This window comes from Nyctibius grandis, chromosome Z (genome assembly GCF_013368605.1).
Source record: "Nyctibius grandis isolate bNycGra1 chromosome Z, bNycGra1.pri, whole genome shotgun sequence".
Taxonomy (NCBI): Eukaryota; Metazoa; Chordata; class Aves; order Nyctibiiformes; family Nyctibiidae; genus Nyctibius; species Nyctibius grandis.
Window position 1 is genome coordinate 29,285,945 of NC_090695.1, and position 18,694 is coordinate 29,304,638.

General features: G+C 39.5%; 1 protein-coding gene across 1 annotated transcript in view; it reads left to right on the plus strand.

Annotated features, from left to right (window-relative positions):
• The first annotated feature begins 1,030 nt into the window (after positions 1-1,030).
• GLIS3 (GLIS family zinc finger 3) overlaps positions 1,031-18,694 on the plus strand; it is a 166,297-nt gene continuing 148,633 nt past the window's right edge. Inside the window, exon 1 of the mRNA XM_068423775.1 lies at positions 1,031-1,415. Coding sequence (XP_068279876.1) covers positions 1,031-1,415 — 385 coding nt within the window. The remainder of the gene's footprint in view (positions 1,416-18,694) is intronic.

Genomic DNA, 18,694 nt, shown 5'->3' on the forward strand with positions numbered 1-18,694 from the left:
GAGTTAGGGCTGAAATTACCCCATCTGTGTGATATCTTAGCCCAGTGGTTTACACTGACAAGTGCAGCTTTTGCTTACAAATCTTTTTTATGTCAGGAGATGTTTAGATCTAGTTGATTCTGCCTTGGGGTAGGTTGTTGCTGAGATGATCTCTCAAACCCCTTAGGAGTCTTGTCTTCTAAGATTTAAATAACAGGAAAACGTGACAAAAATCCAGAGTTAAAAATTCTTGGTATAATTTGAAAGATGTCCTTGAAAATTTGCTACTGCGTGATTACATTTAAATTATGGCATATCTGTAGGCTTACAATAAGCATCCACTTTTGAAGTGATCACAGTTATGTTTATGAATACTTCTATGCTGTGCTTTCTTGCAATACTTTTCTATTGTGAAGTGCCACAGAGTTTGAAGGACCATAGAGGCATTTCTATGGTTTTGCTGTTCCCTCTTCATTTTGTTGTATGCACATCCTTCAGAATGTGAACTCGTATCTCTTTCCTGTTTCATCTATATCTGCATAGTTCTGGCCTATGGCGTGTGCTTTTCAGTGCCATTTTAATTAATAGACTGAGGAGATGGCAGAAAAAGGAGCGATAGCCACGTTCATCCTAATGACAACTCCCTGTCAGAGACTCTTTTCACTCCTGGCTGCCTTCTTGCACTTGGTCAGCATTCACTTAGTTTCATGGCTGGTTTAGCTAATGTGAAGGCAGCTGACCTTATTCCAAACTTCAGCTTTTGAAGAGGCGGGTTTTCTCCATGTTAGAGCTCTAAGTCATTGCTTGGCTTTGTTCTTTCTCCCTGAGAGACCATATAGTGCTTGTACTTTGTTTCTTATAACCAGTAATGTCCCAAAGTTAACATTCATGTGCAGTACTCTTTCATGTATTATTTACTACAATATCAATTATTTTATGTATTTTTTTAAACAGGCGTAATACACAATGGATTACTTACTGACTTTGGATTGGTATCAGTTGTAGCTGTGGGTCTGTAAAAACACACTTTGATTACATTAGCTTCTTAAAAATGAATGGGAGGTCATGCAGTATGAGCCGTCGGACAACAGGTATTCCTCATGGACCCAGGATGATCAGTGGACAGCAGATCCCACCTATCAGAGTTCATGCAGAAACGCCCTGCCCATCTTCAAATAGCAGCACCCCAAGCCCAGCTATTGGAAACTTGTCTGCCAGCCTACACTTAAAGATGCCCCTTGGAGGAGGGGTAGTTCCTCAGAGCAACAACATTGACAGTACTGTTCACCTTCCTTCTCTAAGTCCCAGGAAACAAGTGGTTACAAATGGGAAGCCTTTATTACGAGTCCCACAGCCCCCAGGGCTGCCAGCTTCACAGTCTTTAAAGCCAAAACAGCAAGAATTTGGAAATACTTTCTCCCCATACACAGGTGAAGGTAAGACTCCTTTTTCTATTGCTATTGGTAACAGCATTTCTTCTACAATATCAGATACAAAGATGGTATTGGTTTTAGTAGGTGGAATCCAGTCTCTTCTTTACCACTCTTCTACTACGAAGGAAGAGATACTGAAACAAAATGTTTTGCTGTTTTCCACAAAAGTAATTCATTGTTTGATCATTCCCAGGGACTTTGTATTACACAGTAGTTGCTCAGAATCCCTACGGTTCTTTGTAAACAGTATAGTTTGACTTCGCTTTGCTAACCTAACCTCTTGACTCAACAAATCCAGGTAGTCATTTTATGTGCTGTGGCACCAGAATTTTGTGAGTGCTATCAGAAATACTTCTTGGATGCATGAACACAGGTTTCCACTGGTGACTAACAGCTGCTTACTGATGAAAGCAGCAATGTAGTCATGTTTTTTAGAGTGCTTAGGCTGGACAAGTTGTAAAGCACTTTGGAGCATGTCTTGACCATACGTTTGCAATCCATTTTTTGGAACCACTGTTTATGCTGTAGAAAATAATGATGCATAGCCCTCACAAAATTTGGAGGCTGGTCCTCTGTGAGTAAGTGCTCATTCATCAGAGATTTACCTATCTATGAGAAAGTACTTGACTGTCTGCTCTTGGGTCCTTGAAGTCAAAACAGAACTTTTAAGTTTTCAGTACTTCTTGACTCTGGTCATGCTGGAGATGGGGATACTCTTTTGGAGGAGTTTTGGTATCATACTTTCGAAACTGAATGTACATAGACATGAGAATTTAATCTATAGAAAAGAATTAAATGGTTTAAAATACCAAGAAAAGCTTGCGCTGATATCTGAGTGAAAGTGCAGAAAAGGAGACAGAGATTTCCCATTTTGTTCCAAGTGTGTTGCTTCTCTCCATTTTCTGTTTTTCTTTACTACTTCCCTTTGAAAATTTAGGAAGTCCATCCCTCTTCAGCAAGGCTTGCAGGCATGAAACCAGTATCATTTCAGAACAAGCTGAAAGTTATCTGCATGCTTGAGTGCTCCGCTGAGTCAGACCAGTGGTACTGCATATACATATTCATTGGATGACCTCTGAGATCACCTGTCTGGTGCTCACTTTGGTGGTGGGTGTAATTCACAGCACAGAGCTTTAAGCTTCTGCTACAGTGAAGAGAGGTGGACTCCTCACATGATGAACTTTGGAGGAACTTTTCTCTCTCTCTTTCGCTACAGGTAGAGTGTGATTCCTTCTGTCTTCAAAATTACATGCCTAAAAACAGGGACTCCATGCTGGGATCTCTAAAATAGCCCTACATAACAGCTAATCCACTTGCAGTATGTGTTGCAGAGCAGCATCACAGGGTGAAGAGAGCATCACCTAGTTTCATGTCCTTGGTTTGGGGATTTTGATCTGCTGTGCCTGGCTATTCTGTTCCTAGCTGCTGTCATTTCTATCTTTTGTTCTTGGCCTGATTAGCTCTCACATATGTAAAGTAGTCTGCTGTTTTGTGGGACAGTGTGTAGAGAATTCAGCTGAAGGGCTGGCATTAAGGAAGTTTATGTATAAACAGTGCTGGTTAGACAAGATACTGTGGATTTCAGATACTGTGTTTCTATGGATTGGCATTAGTAATTCCTCATGCTTTAAAGTTCCCGTTATTAGCAGGACCACTTACAGAGTTGAAGATTATGCATGCTGGGAACATACCCTCTATGGAAGAGCTAAGTCTTATTCAGTTGGTCATGTACAGGTAGTTTTCTAAGACTTTGAACCTTGCTATGCTGTATAAAGCACAGCATGTATGCAAATAAGACTGTAAACCTTATAAAACTATTCATGTAGCTTATGCTTGTGCAGCACTTTCAGATTTTGTCCTTTTCTAGCGGTGGGTACATGGAGGGGAATGTCTTTTGGTAGGTACTTATTTTAGTTAAACCTTCATCTCAAGAAGACAACTGTTTTCCTTTTACAGTTGTCTCAGTATCAGTTATAGAGGTTTGCACTATTCAGAGTTGGTTTTTGTTGTTTTTTTGTTTTTTTACTTTAAGGCACATGGGATAGCAAAAGCAGCAAGATATACAACAAAACGACTTGGTGATGGTTTTGGAATACTTTCCCTGCATTCTTTCAATAATGATTTAAACAGTTAAAAAAAAAAACAAACAGGAGCTTCAGTTGGGATGGAGGAAAGAACAGAATATTTTGGGGCAATCCAGTTGTGTGCCTTGGTTTTTACAGAGGCTTTTTTTTTGGCAGGAGGTGACGCTGAGTGCACAAAAAGAGAACAGTAATAATCTACAGTAACCACCGCACGTAGGGAGTCTACTTTGCATGAAGACTTTCTTTATCTTGTATAACGTTACAAAGCTTTGAAATGATTTTTAGAAAAGATGCCACCTAAGTCACATTGAGAGAAGCTGTTACTCTTTTGTGCATGGTGAGAACCTGAAGCACATTGTGTTGTGTTACTGTATGGAGAAAAAAAGCAAGTCTGAACATGAACTGGTGTACATCTCTGACTTCGGTTACTTTACCTCCTGTGTGGTACTGATGGTATAATATGCTTTCTAGTACCATGTTGTGTGTATGAAAAAGAAAATAATATAATGATGGATTTTTTTCAGTACAGAAAAATGCGCTAGTACAGTGTTTTGGGTTGGTTTTTTTTTGTTTTTTTTTGCTAGGAGTGTACACTTTTGTGTACCCATATTAGATATCTTCACACAGAAATTAGGTGCAAAATGCAGGCATAACAGGACACGTATTTGGCATTGGAAATCGAAGTCCCTCAGTTTGTTTGATATGTGTATTAGACCACTTTTTGTGAATAATTGGTTTCACACCTTTTATGTTTACTCAGGCCTAGAAAGAGATCTTTACTGACAGTATCTGCTGAGGTGAAAGTGAGCTAGAGAGACATCAGGCAAGAATGAGCAGAAAGGGGAAAAGGGAGAGAATAGTAAAGGAAGACGCAAGACTATAACCTGGCCAGCACTGGTCTTCAACTTCTCTCATCAATGCAGATCTTCTGACAGAAGTCGTGTAATGAAAAATAATACTATTTTGAAAGTCCAGCTTTCTACTGAGTGTTCTATTAAGAAGGTAATTTTTTTAAAGTGTGTATATTTCAAATAGTTCAAATTAGAACTGTGATCTCAATGTAATGATGTCCAAAAGTTATGTATTCAAGGATTTATTACCAGCATATTTGCACTTCATACACATCTGAACAGTATTTTTTTTTCTAGAAAACCTAGTAGCTGTTCTTGTTGCTTGTCTAATTCACTTCTCTGTGCAGACAATGGACTTGTGAGTGTGAGCTGGTCTATGTTCAGGCATATCCTGAGTGTTCTCATGTAGTAATAAAAATCCCAAATCTTTCTGAAAACAACATATACTTTCTGAAGGGACCAATATGTTCAATGCATATACTAGTTTCTCTTACTCAGTCAATGAAAACATGCTTTTGAAGTCCATCAGGAGGTATTGAAGATAAACATATCCATGCTGGTGTAAGTAATTGCGGAAGATGGCTGTTGGAGTAGTTCTGGAGGACACCTTGTATTTTTCCCTCAGCATTATTTGTAAATACTGCTGGGGGGAGGGTCCTGCTGGGGGAGTCGGATCCTTGGTCTGAATTGCTGTGGTCATGCTTATGGCAGTTAATTCGAAGTTTAGGAGTGGATTTTCCTGTTCTGTAAGATGATATATTGTAGTCTTAAAGCAGCTTGGATTTGATGGATGGAGAATTTCCACTGTGACCAAAATTCGGTGCTGAGGTGCTGTTGGAGGTGATGCAGCTGCTGCATCTCCATCCACCATGCTCATAACCTGGTGGAGAGGTCCACCATGGACATGGGGAGGGAAGAGGCAGCCTGTCAACCTGGCTTTTGGTCTTCTTTATTGTGATTGTGGCTTGAGCTGTTGTGTCTGGCAAGACTTTCTAGAAATTGTGAGCACCTCTCAGTCATGAGAGCTGTAGCCATCTCCTTATGTCCCCCATTCTCCCTGGCAGCAGGTGACACGGAACACATGAGGAGCTCAAGCCTTGGAAACCAGTCTGGCCTTTTGTTCCACCCTGACTGCTCTACTAAAACCAGTGTAGTCAACATATGGGTATGTGGCTAAGACTGTGTTATAGTTGTGAAGAGTTGACATGAAAATGCTTGAGATGGGACTTGAAGAAGCCAATCTGCACATTTGTTAGTAAGAAGTACAGAAACTTGCGCAGATAGGTGTGGACCCCTTTTGTTCTCCTTTCCAGGGCCATTGAAAAGACAGCTGTCATCTTCCACTTCTGTGGCTCCTGCAGTGTTAAGTTCGTTCCTTGACATGAAAAATCATTATGTATTTTATTTCCTATTTTCTTGCAAATGTGACTGTAATTTTTTTTCTAGTGAAGTGAGTCAAGTTAGCTGATGTTCATGTGTAAGATGAGCATGTTTCCTGTTGGAGATCATTAAGGCTCTTTCTTATCCTGGAAACATCTGACAGGCATTAAATCTTGGGATTGGGGTGGTTTTTTTGTCTTCCCCACAGGCTCTGGAAGAAGAAGCAGCTCCAATGCTGCTAAGCTGTGTGAGAACTGTGAACTTGGTCAGTGAAGATCATTTGTCTCCAGTTGCCGAGAGAGCCTTGTTTTACTTTTGAACAATAACCGCGCAGGTCTTTGTGAAGTGTTATATGCAGAAGTGTTAATCAGTAAGCAGCTTGAGCCACACTTGAAATCTCTTTAACATATTTACTTTGCTCTCTAGTACTGTTGTTTTTATGTGTCAGTTGGCGCAGTCTGAAAAAAGATGTTCATCAGTATTCTGTGCAGTTCCTTACACAGAAAGCTTGACTCAAGACTTATTTTCTTTTTCAGTTGTTTATTATAATAAATTGTCAGCATTTTTAAAGCCTGGTTATTGGCGATGTTTAGGTACACCAAAGTGATTAAGTGATAATGATCTTAGTTTTATCCAGGACAACACATTTTCCAGCTTTGCATATGCTTCAACGGCCTTGATATGCTTGAGAAACAACATAGGATCCGTCAAGGCAAGGGAGTCATTACTTGCAGCTCTGGCAGTTGTTGGGGAAATGCATTCAGAAGGCAGTAGGGATAGGTCTCGGTGGATTCTTTTCTCTGGTTTAGGACTTTCCAAAAGGGCACAGCAGAAAACACGACACTCCCCGAGTTCAGTTCTGCAATTACTTTTAGGGGCTACATGACCAGCAATCCTGGTCAGGTTTGAGAAGGTTCACTGTGGTTCTCAGTATGCCTCTCATAGAATGTACAAGAGGTTTACTTCATTTTTGTGTAAAAGGTGGTGCACAGATTCCTGTTGCAAGACATTCCTTTGGAGTACTTATTTCAAGTTAGGTTTTTTTTTTCCTACCTGTCATGTTTCAGGCATGTTTCAACTCCTTAACATAAGTGGTGTTCAAGCAACTCTTGAACACAAGTAAGGAGGGCAGTGGTTTACGCCATTGACTTTGAATCTCTACTTTTAGAGTGTTTATTTTAAGCATTCAGAATTTTGTTTAATAAAATAAAAATAACTGGTGATACCAAAATGCATGTTGGACTATGTGTTATGAAGGCCCCAGGCAACTTACAAAAATTCCCTGAAGAGTGTTAGGCTTAATGCCAAAAAGGATCTACTTAACACAGGAACTGTAAAATCCCTCAAGAGTATTAGGCATATTGCCAACACTTACCTATTCTGTGTTAAGAGTATGATTTAACTTCTCTCACTCACAGCCTTCTACCTTTACCCTCTGCTTTGTGGGCCTGGACAGTGAGCTTTAAAATGAATTGCAGCTATCCAGAATACAGTATAGTGAAGAGGTAGATTTAAGTAAAGCTCATATTATATAATTTTCTTAGACCAAATATTGTTCTTTCAGACTGGGGCAAACCAGTTGAAGGTGATGGGATGTATTTATCAATAGCTTTATGACACCAGTTTTTTACCATGATGACAGCTTGCTGTTGTCAATAGCATCCAAAGAGTATCTGAAGCTGGAAGACTGCAAAGAAAGCATGGGTGAGCTGGATGGGGGAGGCTACACCAAGCTCACGACTCTGTCGGCACCCTGTGGTGGAGATCTTCAGTATGCCTTTGAATGTTGTCCCCAGCAAAATGTTCAAAGGATAAAATCAAGGCAGATGTACCTTCCCGAGAGGGTGACTCTTACAGGAATATATAATTTCTTTTTTTTTTTTCTCCATTCTCACTGATTAAAGGATGCTTATGCATCTGCAGTTGTGTCATCCTAAAAATGGCTAATGAATTTTGTATCATCCTGCAGGTGTGCAGAGAGGAAAATTTGATGCCTCAGGTCAAGCCATCATAAACAAGCAAATCAAAAACAGGCCAAACTATTATATTTTCACTTTACTTTGTTTGAGAATCTGCAGCTTAGTGCATGATTTTTCAGTTTTGTTTTATCACCAGGACGTAGCACTAACAAAATCTGGTTTTGTACAGAGAGATGCATGTTTCAGCCACCTTTATATAGGGGAAATTTGGAGTAAAAATGCAGTTGAAATATAAAAGTTGTGGAAGTTTTGTACCTGAAAATTATTGAAAACTGCATTGAGACCACCTCTCCCTCTGAGAGAAGTAAGATTTGAGTATTTTGATGTGAATATGGGTAAGTCACTTAAATTTGCTGTGCCTCTATTCTTTTCATTGGCAAATTTTGGATAAGTTATTTTTACAATTATACAGTGCTTTGAGATCTGCACCTGAAGTGCAATTTATTGATGTCAAACATAAAATTAGTTACAGGGCTGCACGTGCACCTACAGTGAGAGAACAGGTTGGCTGTGCCTTTACATGGAGGAGCAGGGGGCCAAAGAGCAGCCTGGTGCACAGTTAAGCATAGGTGTGTGCAAATACTGAATTTTGCAGGTGGATTTGTTTTTTTTGCATGTTACCATTGTGTTCTTCTTGAACTGTATTGCCTTTCCCAGCAATGCTGTAACATGATCTTCACCATGGTAATGTGTTCCTTCATTTGGTCCCTACTGCTGCAGACCTGTTTGATGATGGTGAACAGGAAGCATACCAAATGCTTGCTTTGTTTTAGCTGCTGTCTCCTACCCCTCACCTATGGAAAACAACAAGAAGAGAACCTGCTCTTCTGGCATCTATTCTGTGCATAAAGTGCAAAAACGGTCTTTCATGTGCTTTCAGGGTGCTTTGAACTTTGGCTTAGCTTGGACAGTAAACTGTCTTAAAATGTATCTGACCTGTTTCTGACTGGGTTATAAATACCCTGCATGTGTTCCTTTGTCTGTGTTTCTGTACCACTTACGCTTTCCAGGGTAAATTTCATCTCAGGCCAGTGGGGTGTTAGCAGGCATTGCATGTTACCTTATACTTGAATTAGTGGAGCATGCTCTTCACTGCTAGTTGCAAGAGTGTAGATCATCTTTTCAGCAGACCTGAGATAGCAGCTCAGTATGTGTTTGGTGCAGCAGGTGGGGTATTGGGCAGGGAATGCAGAGATGCAAAAGTGAAAACATCGCTCAACTGATGTTGTTGTCAAAACTTGGTATTTGCGTCAGCACAGCAGAATTTTATTTTGATCTCTGCTGTGGTACTTGCTCCTGGAGCTTCTTGAATTATTGTGTCCCATTTTAGCTCTATGTCCCCGTGTTCCCACTCTCCCCATTTGCCTCTCTTCTCTGTTTGGGTTCATGGTGAAGATTTTATTTATTTTATGTTTGTCCAGTGACAGATATAACTGCTACTGCAGCCTCTGGGCATTACTGCAACGCAAGTCGTAATGACAGTGATGAAAATATAGTACATAGGGATGGGTGTGATTTAAGTGTCTATAGTAAATAACTAAATGGGGAGATTATTCTCTCTTGAACAAACAAAAAAATTTTAAATGTGGTATTAACTGTAAGGTATCAGAACAAATATACTGCCATGGAATGCTTACTGTAGTCTTTTAAACTGTATTAATATGAACTGCAACAGCCAAGTGTGTTTTTTATCTTTTATGTCCCATGGTAAACTTGTTGGACAAAGAGACCAGTGAAACTTGTTCAATGGTAAAGCGGTACTACTTCTGCATTTCAGCAAAGAAAGTTCTTCCATTCTGATGGTTCTAGGTGGGATTTTGATATCCTAATTTATCTTTGATAGTTGATCCTGCAAAACCAATAAAAACTTTCTGTTCATTATCTTAAAATGAAAATCTAGATTATTCATAAAGGGGGGAAATTTTTGAGACTGGGTAAACAGCTAGAGTATTTTTTGGCATTTAACCATCATATTTATGGGACTAAGTCAAATATTGCTATTTTATACCAATGTTTGTGAAATTCTGCAGTTGGCAAGCATGCCCTTCAGCTGTTTTGTGGCCAGTGGTTCTAGAGGGATTTAGGAGGTAGGACTAGTGGTGTTTGGGTGTCACAGGGCTACATTTGCTGCTGAAGCTGACTGATTAACTGTTGAATTGTTTCTAGAAGTTGGAAGTCAGGTCCATAGTCCCACCAGAATGGGCAGGGGGTATAAGGAACGCTTCTCACATCATGAAGGGCAGGAGGGCCTGGGGCAGGAGCAGGGAATGAGCTTTTTCCTTCTCTGAGCCCTTTCCCTCAGTCTTGTCATACAGCATACAGCTGATACGTAGGCAATTGTGAAAACAAAACCAAGCAAATCACATGCCCGGGCAATATTCTCCAGTTGCAGCTCTAAACAGATGAAATGGAACTTTTCCTTGTGATAAAAATGTCAGTTCATTGGGGTTTTATATGGTCAGTTCTACAGATACCATGCAATTGATAAAATCAGCGGTTTAAGTGGTTTTCCTTGGGCTGTATAGAGAAATCTATCACTATTTAGTTGAACCATTTGACACATTAATAGGCTGAAACAGAATATGGTTCACTTTTGCTACTGCTGTCTTTTCACCAAAAAAAAGAGGCATTTTAAAAGCCTTTATGACAAGATGATCAGAAAGAGGAATTCCTTTCTGGAGCAATTACCCTATTCATGTGGTGGAAGTTGTTCCATTCAACTCCTGTCATGAATTTTATTGTCTGCTCAGGCAGAACCAGTATTTGGACAGTTAGGACACTAGCAAATGCTTTGCTAATTGAGTACCTTAAACTTTTTTTTTTCTGTTGTGGGTGCATATCATTCAGTTTTCAATAAATGAATGAATGAGAGCACTGCAGTATGTTTCTTCTGACAGGTATTTTAAATTGCGTAAATTGACAGTCGTTGCAGTTGATTACCCCACTTGCTCTATAACAAGGCTGTATATTTGCACACATGACATTTCTATAGACAGACCTTCAGGAGCAATTAAGTTAGTTAGCTAAGCAGTTACTGAGATGCTTCTGAAATAATGAAAAATGTTTGCATCTTTAATTGGTCACTCTTGCAGCTGGATTCACTGAACTGGTCCTGTGCTTTTGAACTTAGTGTCTTCCTACAACTGTACCCAGAAATATCCCTAAACTATTGCGGTGAAATTTTTTGCAGTTGGGAGCTACGTTTCAGATGAAAACTATTCTTGTGCAAACCTACAGCTGTTTGCTTGCAAACTACATTCAGATGATGTGTGTGCCAGCATGTTGTTGATTAAAATTTCATATATGGGTGTAACTTTGGAATGGCATGTGTATATTTTTACATGCAGGTATTGTTTCACAATAGAAACACACAGTTTGTATGCTTGAGCATTTGTTTGTTGTTTTTTTGGAAGCACATGTCTAGAGTTCTGTAAAATTTCACCTTAAAATTGAACATCTTCTTTGGGCCTCTGTATGGGCAACTGAAAGTAGAAGAGGGCTGGTGCTTGTGGGAAAGGTACTGTCAGTCAGTCACTGTAGCTCTGGCCATCTTGATAGTAGCAAATGCTTGTCATGAAAAAGCACACAAGCATGTGTAATACTAATACTCATACTGGTTTAAGTGACTCACTGCATCTGTCTGGTGTAGACCTGCCAACTTCTATCTTCCTGTATAAGAGGTTTCAAATGATAATGAGAAGAGAGTCTGTCTACAGTGGATTATTATGCTTTAATGATCAGAGACCACTGTCTCTTCAGGTTTGCCAGTTTTGCCATGACTGATGTTTTGTCTGAGGACAGCACCGAACTGAGAGGTCAGCAGAAGAGAAGTCCCTTCCCCAACTTTAGTTATTATAACAAAGAAGTTGCGCATAACATTTCCCTTATAAAAGCTCTGGAAAGAATTTTGGCATGACAGGTTGCCCTGCAGGTGTTCACATGGCAGGCAGATAGTGTCCAAGAGGACAATTGCAGGGCATGAGTCTCCTGTTGGTGCTTGGAGTGGATGAACTTCAGCCAGTGAGAAGAACCGTTGTCCTGACTGACCCATGGTAGCTGTGTGCAATGGTGAGGAAACTTCTGTTTTCCTCGCTACACTTTACCCTTGCAAATTTGTACAAAAGCCTTATGAATTTAGTTCCCTGAAATGACACCAAACCTTGCTCCAGCCAAATTCCTATTGAAATCAGTGGTGTACTTGGAACTTCGTATTTGCGCTCTATTAAGGGATTACTTTGCACATTGATGTAACTCTTGTCTGCATGGTCAGAATTATTTTGTAGAGCTTCTCGCTTCTTTGAGGCCAGATCAATAAAGTGTTATTTTCATTCAGGAGGCATTCCTTTGTGTTCAGGAAAGGCTGCTTTGACTGACTTTGCCTTAGTACTATTTACTTTTAATGAAATGAAGTCTGAAAAAATAAAGATTTTTGTTGGAGATGCCTATGAAGAAGAAAAGATATTTAAACAATGGTGAGTGGATGCAGTACTTTATAAGTACATACTTTTCCATTTTCGCTTCCTTGCAATATCTGCCTCTTTTCCTTTTTTAAAAAAAAATAAAAGAAAAAAGAGAGAAGGGATTGGAGGTGCTTGACCATTGCTATCTGGTCGGTATTTCATCTGCAGGGAAATAAGCTCCATCAGACTAAAATCTGTCTTCCACTAAAGAAGCTATATTTAGGCCTCCAACAGAGCAGTGCAGTAATGCTCTTTCCCTGCAGTCTCATGGAACTGGTATTGTTTCACCTGGAGGAGAATCCAGGCTTTTCTGCTTTTACGAAGAATTTTTTGGGTGAGTGCTACCTTGTGTTTGGTAAAAATCCTTTACAGAATCAAGATTTGAAGAATTAATTACTAAAATATTTAACAGTAGATTAAAACTGTTAAAAAACCCCCAGTGGATTAAAATCTGCAGTGTGACTAAAAAACCACTGACAAGTATTAAGAGCTTGCAAATTGGAAATGGCAAATGCCAGTTGGAAATGGCAAGCTTCAAAGTCAGTTTTCCCCAAAGATGTTCTTCACTTTTTTTACTGGTCGAAGATAATATTAAAAATGTAAGTGATGAAATGTGGCAGATGTGATTTTGGAGTCTGTGGTCCATAAGTGGTATAGCTCTGCTGAATAGTCCCAAGAAGGTTTCAGGAATGCTGTCTCCATGCAATGTCTGTTTCCATTCCCCAGTTGTTACTGGAGGTAACAGCTGTTAATGCCTGTGATAGAGAATGCTGGTTGGCCATTATACAATAGATATGCCAAGACTTAAGGTAAGTCTTCTAAATTAGCCATTATTAAGAACAGGGTAACAACTAGGACTAACTTTGTAAAAAGAGAAAAGTGAAAGTAATAAGAGGAGAAATCAAAATGTTTATTCATAAATCCCACAGGGTCTTATATGGAGTCTTTGCTGGCAACCAGTGCAGGGGTTTAGGTGTGGTGGCAAGCCCTGCCTGGTCCTTTCCAGTCCGTTGCAAAGTCTTTGTGTCTGTCTCCCCTGAGATGTGACTGTCTGTCCACCTGCTGCCATCTCTTCAGCTCCATCTGGCACCGTGTTGTACCCTGCAGTCTCTCCAGCCCTCTCGCTCTCCACAAGTTTGGGGCAGAGTGGCTGAAAAGCTGCCTGGCAGAAAAAGACCTGGGGGTGCTGGTGGACAGCTGGCAGAATATGAGCCAGCAGTGTGCCCAGGCGGCCAAGAAGGCCAACGGCATCCTGGCTTGTATTAGAAATAGTGTGGCCAGCAGGACGAGGGAAATGATGGTTCCCCTGTACTCAGCACTGGTGAGGCCACACATTGAGTACTGTCTTCAGTTCTGGGCCCCTCACTACAAGAAGGACATTGAGCTGCTGGAGCGTGTCCAAAGAAGGGTCTGGAACACAAGTCTTATGAGGAATGGCTGAGGGAACTGGGGTTGTTTAGCTTGCAGAAGAGGAGGCTGTGGGGAGACCTTATCACCTCTACAACTACCTGATAGGAGGTTGTGGTGAGGTGGGGGTCGGTCTCTTCTCCCAGGTAACCAGTGATAGGACAAGAAGAAATGACCTCAAGTTACGCCAGGGGAGATTCAGACTGGATCTTAGGAAGAATTTCTTCACCGAAAGAGTCATTAGGCATTGGAACAGGCTGCCCAGGGAGGTGGTGGAGTCACCATCCCTGGAGGTGTTCAAAAAACATCTATATGTGGTGCTTCAGGACATGGTTTAGCGGGCTTGGTGACATGGGGTCAATGGTTGGACTTGATGATCTTTTAGGTCTTTTCCAACCTTAACAATTCTATGATTCTATGATCACTAGTCCAGCAGCTCCCTAAAGGAGTAAGCGTTTCTCTCCCCCAGGGGTGACCATGGCCCTGCCCCTTCTAACAGCAAGCGCATGCAACCAGGAGCACACTGCTCAGATCAGGCTGCCACAGCTTCATTGCGTTTTCAGGAGCTGTGCGATTGAAGATCTGCAAACCATTCTAGGAGCTTCAAGACAGAAGAAATGTTATCATGTCATTTCCAAAAAGGGGTTCCATTCAAATGAAGAGTGAATTTTTAGACTGCATTATGTTTTATTAACATTATAATGTATTCAGGTTTTGTCGGTTATGAATGAGTGATGATCTTGTATGGACAGCAGTGAAATTGTACAGGTTCCTCTGTTTAGGTGGTATTTAGTGTTGTCTGGACTGAAGATGGAGATACAGAGATAAAAAGGTTCTCTGTCTGCTTTTTAGTATCCTCAGATCTTGGAGTTTTGATGAAAAATGTTTCTCTTTATCTCACCTGAATGGCTCTTTTCTTTATTTTGCCTCTTTTCTGTTACTTGAATTAAGAGTCTAAGGCTAAACAGAGTGCTTTTAACTGTTATATCCTGCCTTTTACACAAAAATTTTAGCTTTACTTTACAGTTTAGGAATACAGTTTGTCTCAGTTTGCCTCTTTCTGAGACTTGAATGAGATTTGGCCACTCACAAGGCTTTGGGGTTACCAAGAATTTTATCATGAATGGTTTGGAAACCATAAACCACACAAACAAGTGTTTTGAGCACAGAAGTTTAAAAAAAAAAAGAAATCCTTATATACAGTTTAATAATTTTTACTTAGAAATGTGAAAAGAAAATCGATATCTTACTAAAAAGGCACTTAAGAAAACCCAGAATAGGTTTTAATATTTGCCTGGATTTATAATTCATGGTTTATTCAAATACCAGCACAGTATGACAGGCAGTTGTCATCATTGCTGGTATTATCAGCAGGAAGTTTACTCTGGCAGCTAAATATAGTTCTTAATTGTATAACATACACTTTAACATCCTTGTTCTGTCCTACTGAGATGTTTTCAATGGCTTATTTCAGAGGGTAAGTCAAGAGTTCAGCAGTAGCATGTTTGATCCAGATTGAACTTATATTTATTATATACTACTGTTTGAACATCTGTTAATAAAACTGCAGTTGGCTTTCAAGTTCCAGCTAACCAAACTATAATTGGTCTGTCAGTCAACAGTCCCAAATAAATGTTCTTCTTAGAAACTACTGACCCATCACTGGTGTCAATTAATTATTGAAATGTATCTTCTAAACACAATCTATACTGTTTCTTGTGAATGTTTTGATGCTTTTGGTAGTAAGAGAGGACTGCTTGAGTATTCATTTGCTTAAGCATGTAGCTAGAAAATGAGTTGGCTTTCAAATAAGAGGAAATGTTTAGAAAATCTTGTGTAATGTAAGAGAAATGCTGTTCATTTTGGGATCTTGAGGCCTGCTGGAAGACCACTTTTGCTATCCTGTGTACCCTTTCTGGCCAACTCCTGAGCAGTGGGATGGTTAATACTGCTGCCTGACTTTTCTTTGCCCGTAGAAGTGCAAGGCTGGTAGTTTTTGCCCACTTAATCTATACTCTGATTCTTGCTAGCTTTGCTTCACCGCCTAAAGTGGCTTTCTATCTTGACTTCTTGCTGTGTCTTGATGCTATCTTTCCCTTCTTGCATATACTTTCTCTACTGCTTTCTTCATTGGTGTGGAATACGGTTTATTTTTGAATGCATCATGTGTGTTCATAAGAGAACAAGGAAATTTCTGCCCTGAGTCATGAGTATTTATCTCTGAAATTACTGGGGTTCATGTGATGGGAATATTATTTCTGGCATCTTGATCGGTTGCAGTGGAAGTGATTGTTATTTAACTGCACTTGTTTTGGCGTGAAGATGGGAGGAGGAGCAGAGAAGTCATAATGAAAGATTTTTGGATCATTGAATGCATTTTAGAAATGCATGAACAGGGAAAAGGAATGAGGAATTTAATTTTACATAGATTTGTATATTCACATCCATTCATTCATATGTGATGACACAAACTCTATGCAGTATTCAAAACCCATTGAAACTGTCAACTTTTGGTCAGTCTGTTTATTACTGTTAACTTGGATGAGGATGGGAAGCATTTGTTTCATAAAATGGCTTTGTATAATTAATAGTCAAATTGCTAACTGTTCCTGGAATCTTGTGTAAGACCAACACCATTAATTTTTTATGTTTTTTTTCTATGGCTGTTTTGAATTCATTTCTCACAAAAGAAAAAGCATTTTCTTGCTAAATATGGAAGCTGCTGAAGGCTTTGAAACTTTTATTGACCTCATGAGAAGTCCTGTGCAGCAATTAAGTTGGGTTGCTATCTCACTGAGATGTTTTAACTTACTGGGAATTTGAAAGGTGGAACAGCTTTGAGACTGCCCCAGGAAATACTTGAAAAACAAATGAGACAGACCATGTGTCTAGTTAGCTACTGGAAAACTTTTTACTCATGCCTGTTCCACATAGCCCCCTGGCTGGTGATTACCCACTGATCCCCAGTTGGGATGGTGGATAAGTCCTGGTGTCCCCAGCAACACAATTCTGTCTCCTTTCCCTCCATGTCTACTCTGTCAGCAAGCCTTTCTAGAAACCAGCATGCTTGTGCAGGGAGTGCCTTGGAGCTTCATCCTGTATGTCGGATAACCCTGTCTTCTCCTTCTCTTTCGTATTTCCTCGGCATTCCTCTTACCTTCCCTTAGCTCAGCCCCTACTAGTTGTGTTGAACAGCACTGATGGAAGAGGAAAACTTGCTAACGTGAAGAGCAAGTACAGTAAGTTGTAATATTGTGAGGTGGAGAAATTGAAACTTGAGGCTTGCAAGAATTCTCTCTCTTTTCACTTGCAGGAGAAAAAAACAAATCCCCAGCTCCAGTGATAGCTCTAATATGAAAAATAAGTCTAAATAGAACTTGATTTTAAATTTTGCTTTTGACAGACATAAATTGTCTGATATGGAAAACATTGTAGTGACAGATTCTGAACCCCTTTTGCCCACTGAATACTACATTGTGTAAAGTTAAGGGCTAATAGGAGTAAAGGATCATAGTCCGGACTGCAGATGATGAAAATGTCAGTATATGTAGGGGAACCGGGAGTGAAATTTGAAAGTGTAATTCAAATGCGGGTATAATTCTGTTACAAACAACGGTCTTGATTCAAGTTGAGTGCAAGCTTGTGCACTTGTTGATTATAAGTACACATTCAGATTGGCTTAATATTCTGTAGATTGGAGGACCTGTTTAGACTTGTGCATTTTCTTATCGTTGTGCACTGACATTTATAAGGGGAAAAATTAAGATTTGGGTTTTTCTTGGAAGACAAATGGCTGAAGTATTCTCAGCCTTCAAACCTAGAACACAATGCACAAGTCTTCTAGAAGAAGGAAAAGGACATTCCTTTGTGGGCATTCTGTAGAAGACAGTCACAATCACTGATAACTATGGTACTAGGAAAGTGGACTGAGGAGAAAACACAGACATTCTTGAGATGGTGCCTTTGAGTAAGGCCTTGTGAGTGGGAAGATCAGCCCCAGTGCTGTCTGAGAGAGTTCTGAAAATATGAGCTGGGACACACTTTCTACATATCTGTCCCCCCTGTTGGTCACGAAAGCAGGAGTCTGTACAGTCTTATTAACAGAAAATATTGCATTAATGTTCCATGACTCCTACATGAGTTTCTTCTTTAATCTTGAGATTTTTAAAATTAACCTCTTCTATTGAGAGAGGTGGTAGGGTCGGTGCAGCTGGAAAGATTTCTGTTATATGGTAACAACATCTCCCTCTCAAAGGATGAAGTTGAAACTCGGCATGAAAGGTTGCTGGAGCAGTTTATTTTTCAACCTTTGTGGATAAGTCATAGAAGTTTTATTAGAAAATGCTAGACTTCTATAGAATCTAATGGAAAACTAGGTATATACTGGATTGTTCTGCAAACCTGTTGAAAGTGTAGGAAAAAACTGTCAGATTCTAGAGGTTTAGACTGATTTATTTATTTCATTCAAATTAAATTTCATAATATGGTATTCCTCATAGGACAGATTTTGTTGAAATTAATATGGTAAAAATAGAAAGTTGGTTGAGTTTGGATTACAAACTGCCAAAGTCACTTACTAAGGAACAATTGTAGCTTTGAAAGTTAGGAGAAAAAGAGTATATAGGATTTTTTTTTGTCTAAGTGTCTTCTCTTTAAACTTTTCAAAAGCCCTGGATTATTTTAGAACAGGAAAAACAAACTGTGAAAGAAATAATAAGGTGTAGCACACTGGCAAAGCATCTCATTTTCCAACTGCAAGCATTTTTTAAATATTGTTTTGAATTACTGGAAGAAAAAACTGAGCATCAGTATTTTCAGTCGTTCATACCTAACAATTGGTTGCAAAGGATGAAATCTGAAGTTCAAATGACTTCATTAAAATAAGTGAATTGCTGCTCCTAAAGCAGTATGACAAGATTTAGGGTTTGATTCTTAGCAACTGTTTTCATCCATTTTTCTGGTTAATATTGTAATTGTTTACAGTATTTCTGCTTATTATCTACTTACATAGTAACATATGCACACATTCTAAATTTATATGCTCATGACTAATGCAAAACAAATTCAAAATACAAGGCGCAAACCTACTTTATTCCTATGTACAGGTGAACCAAATAGTGT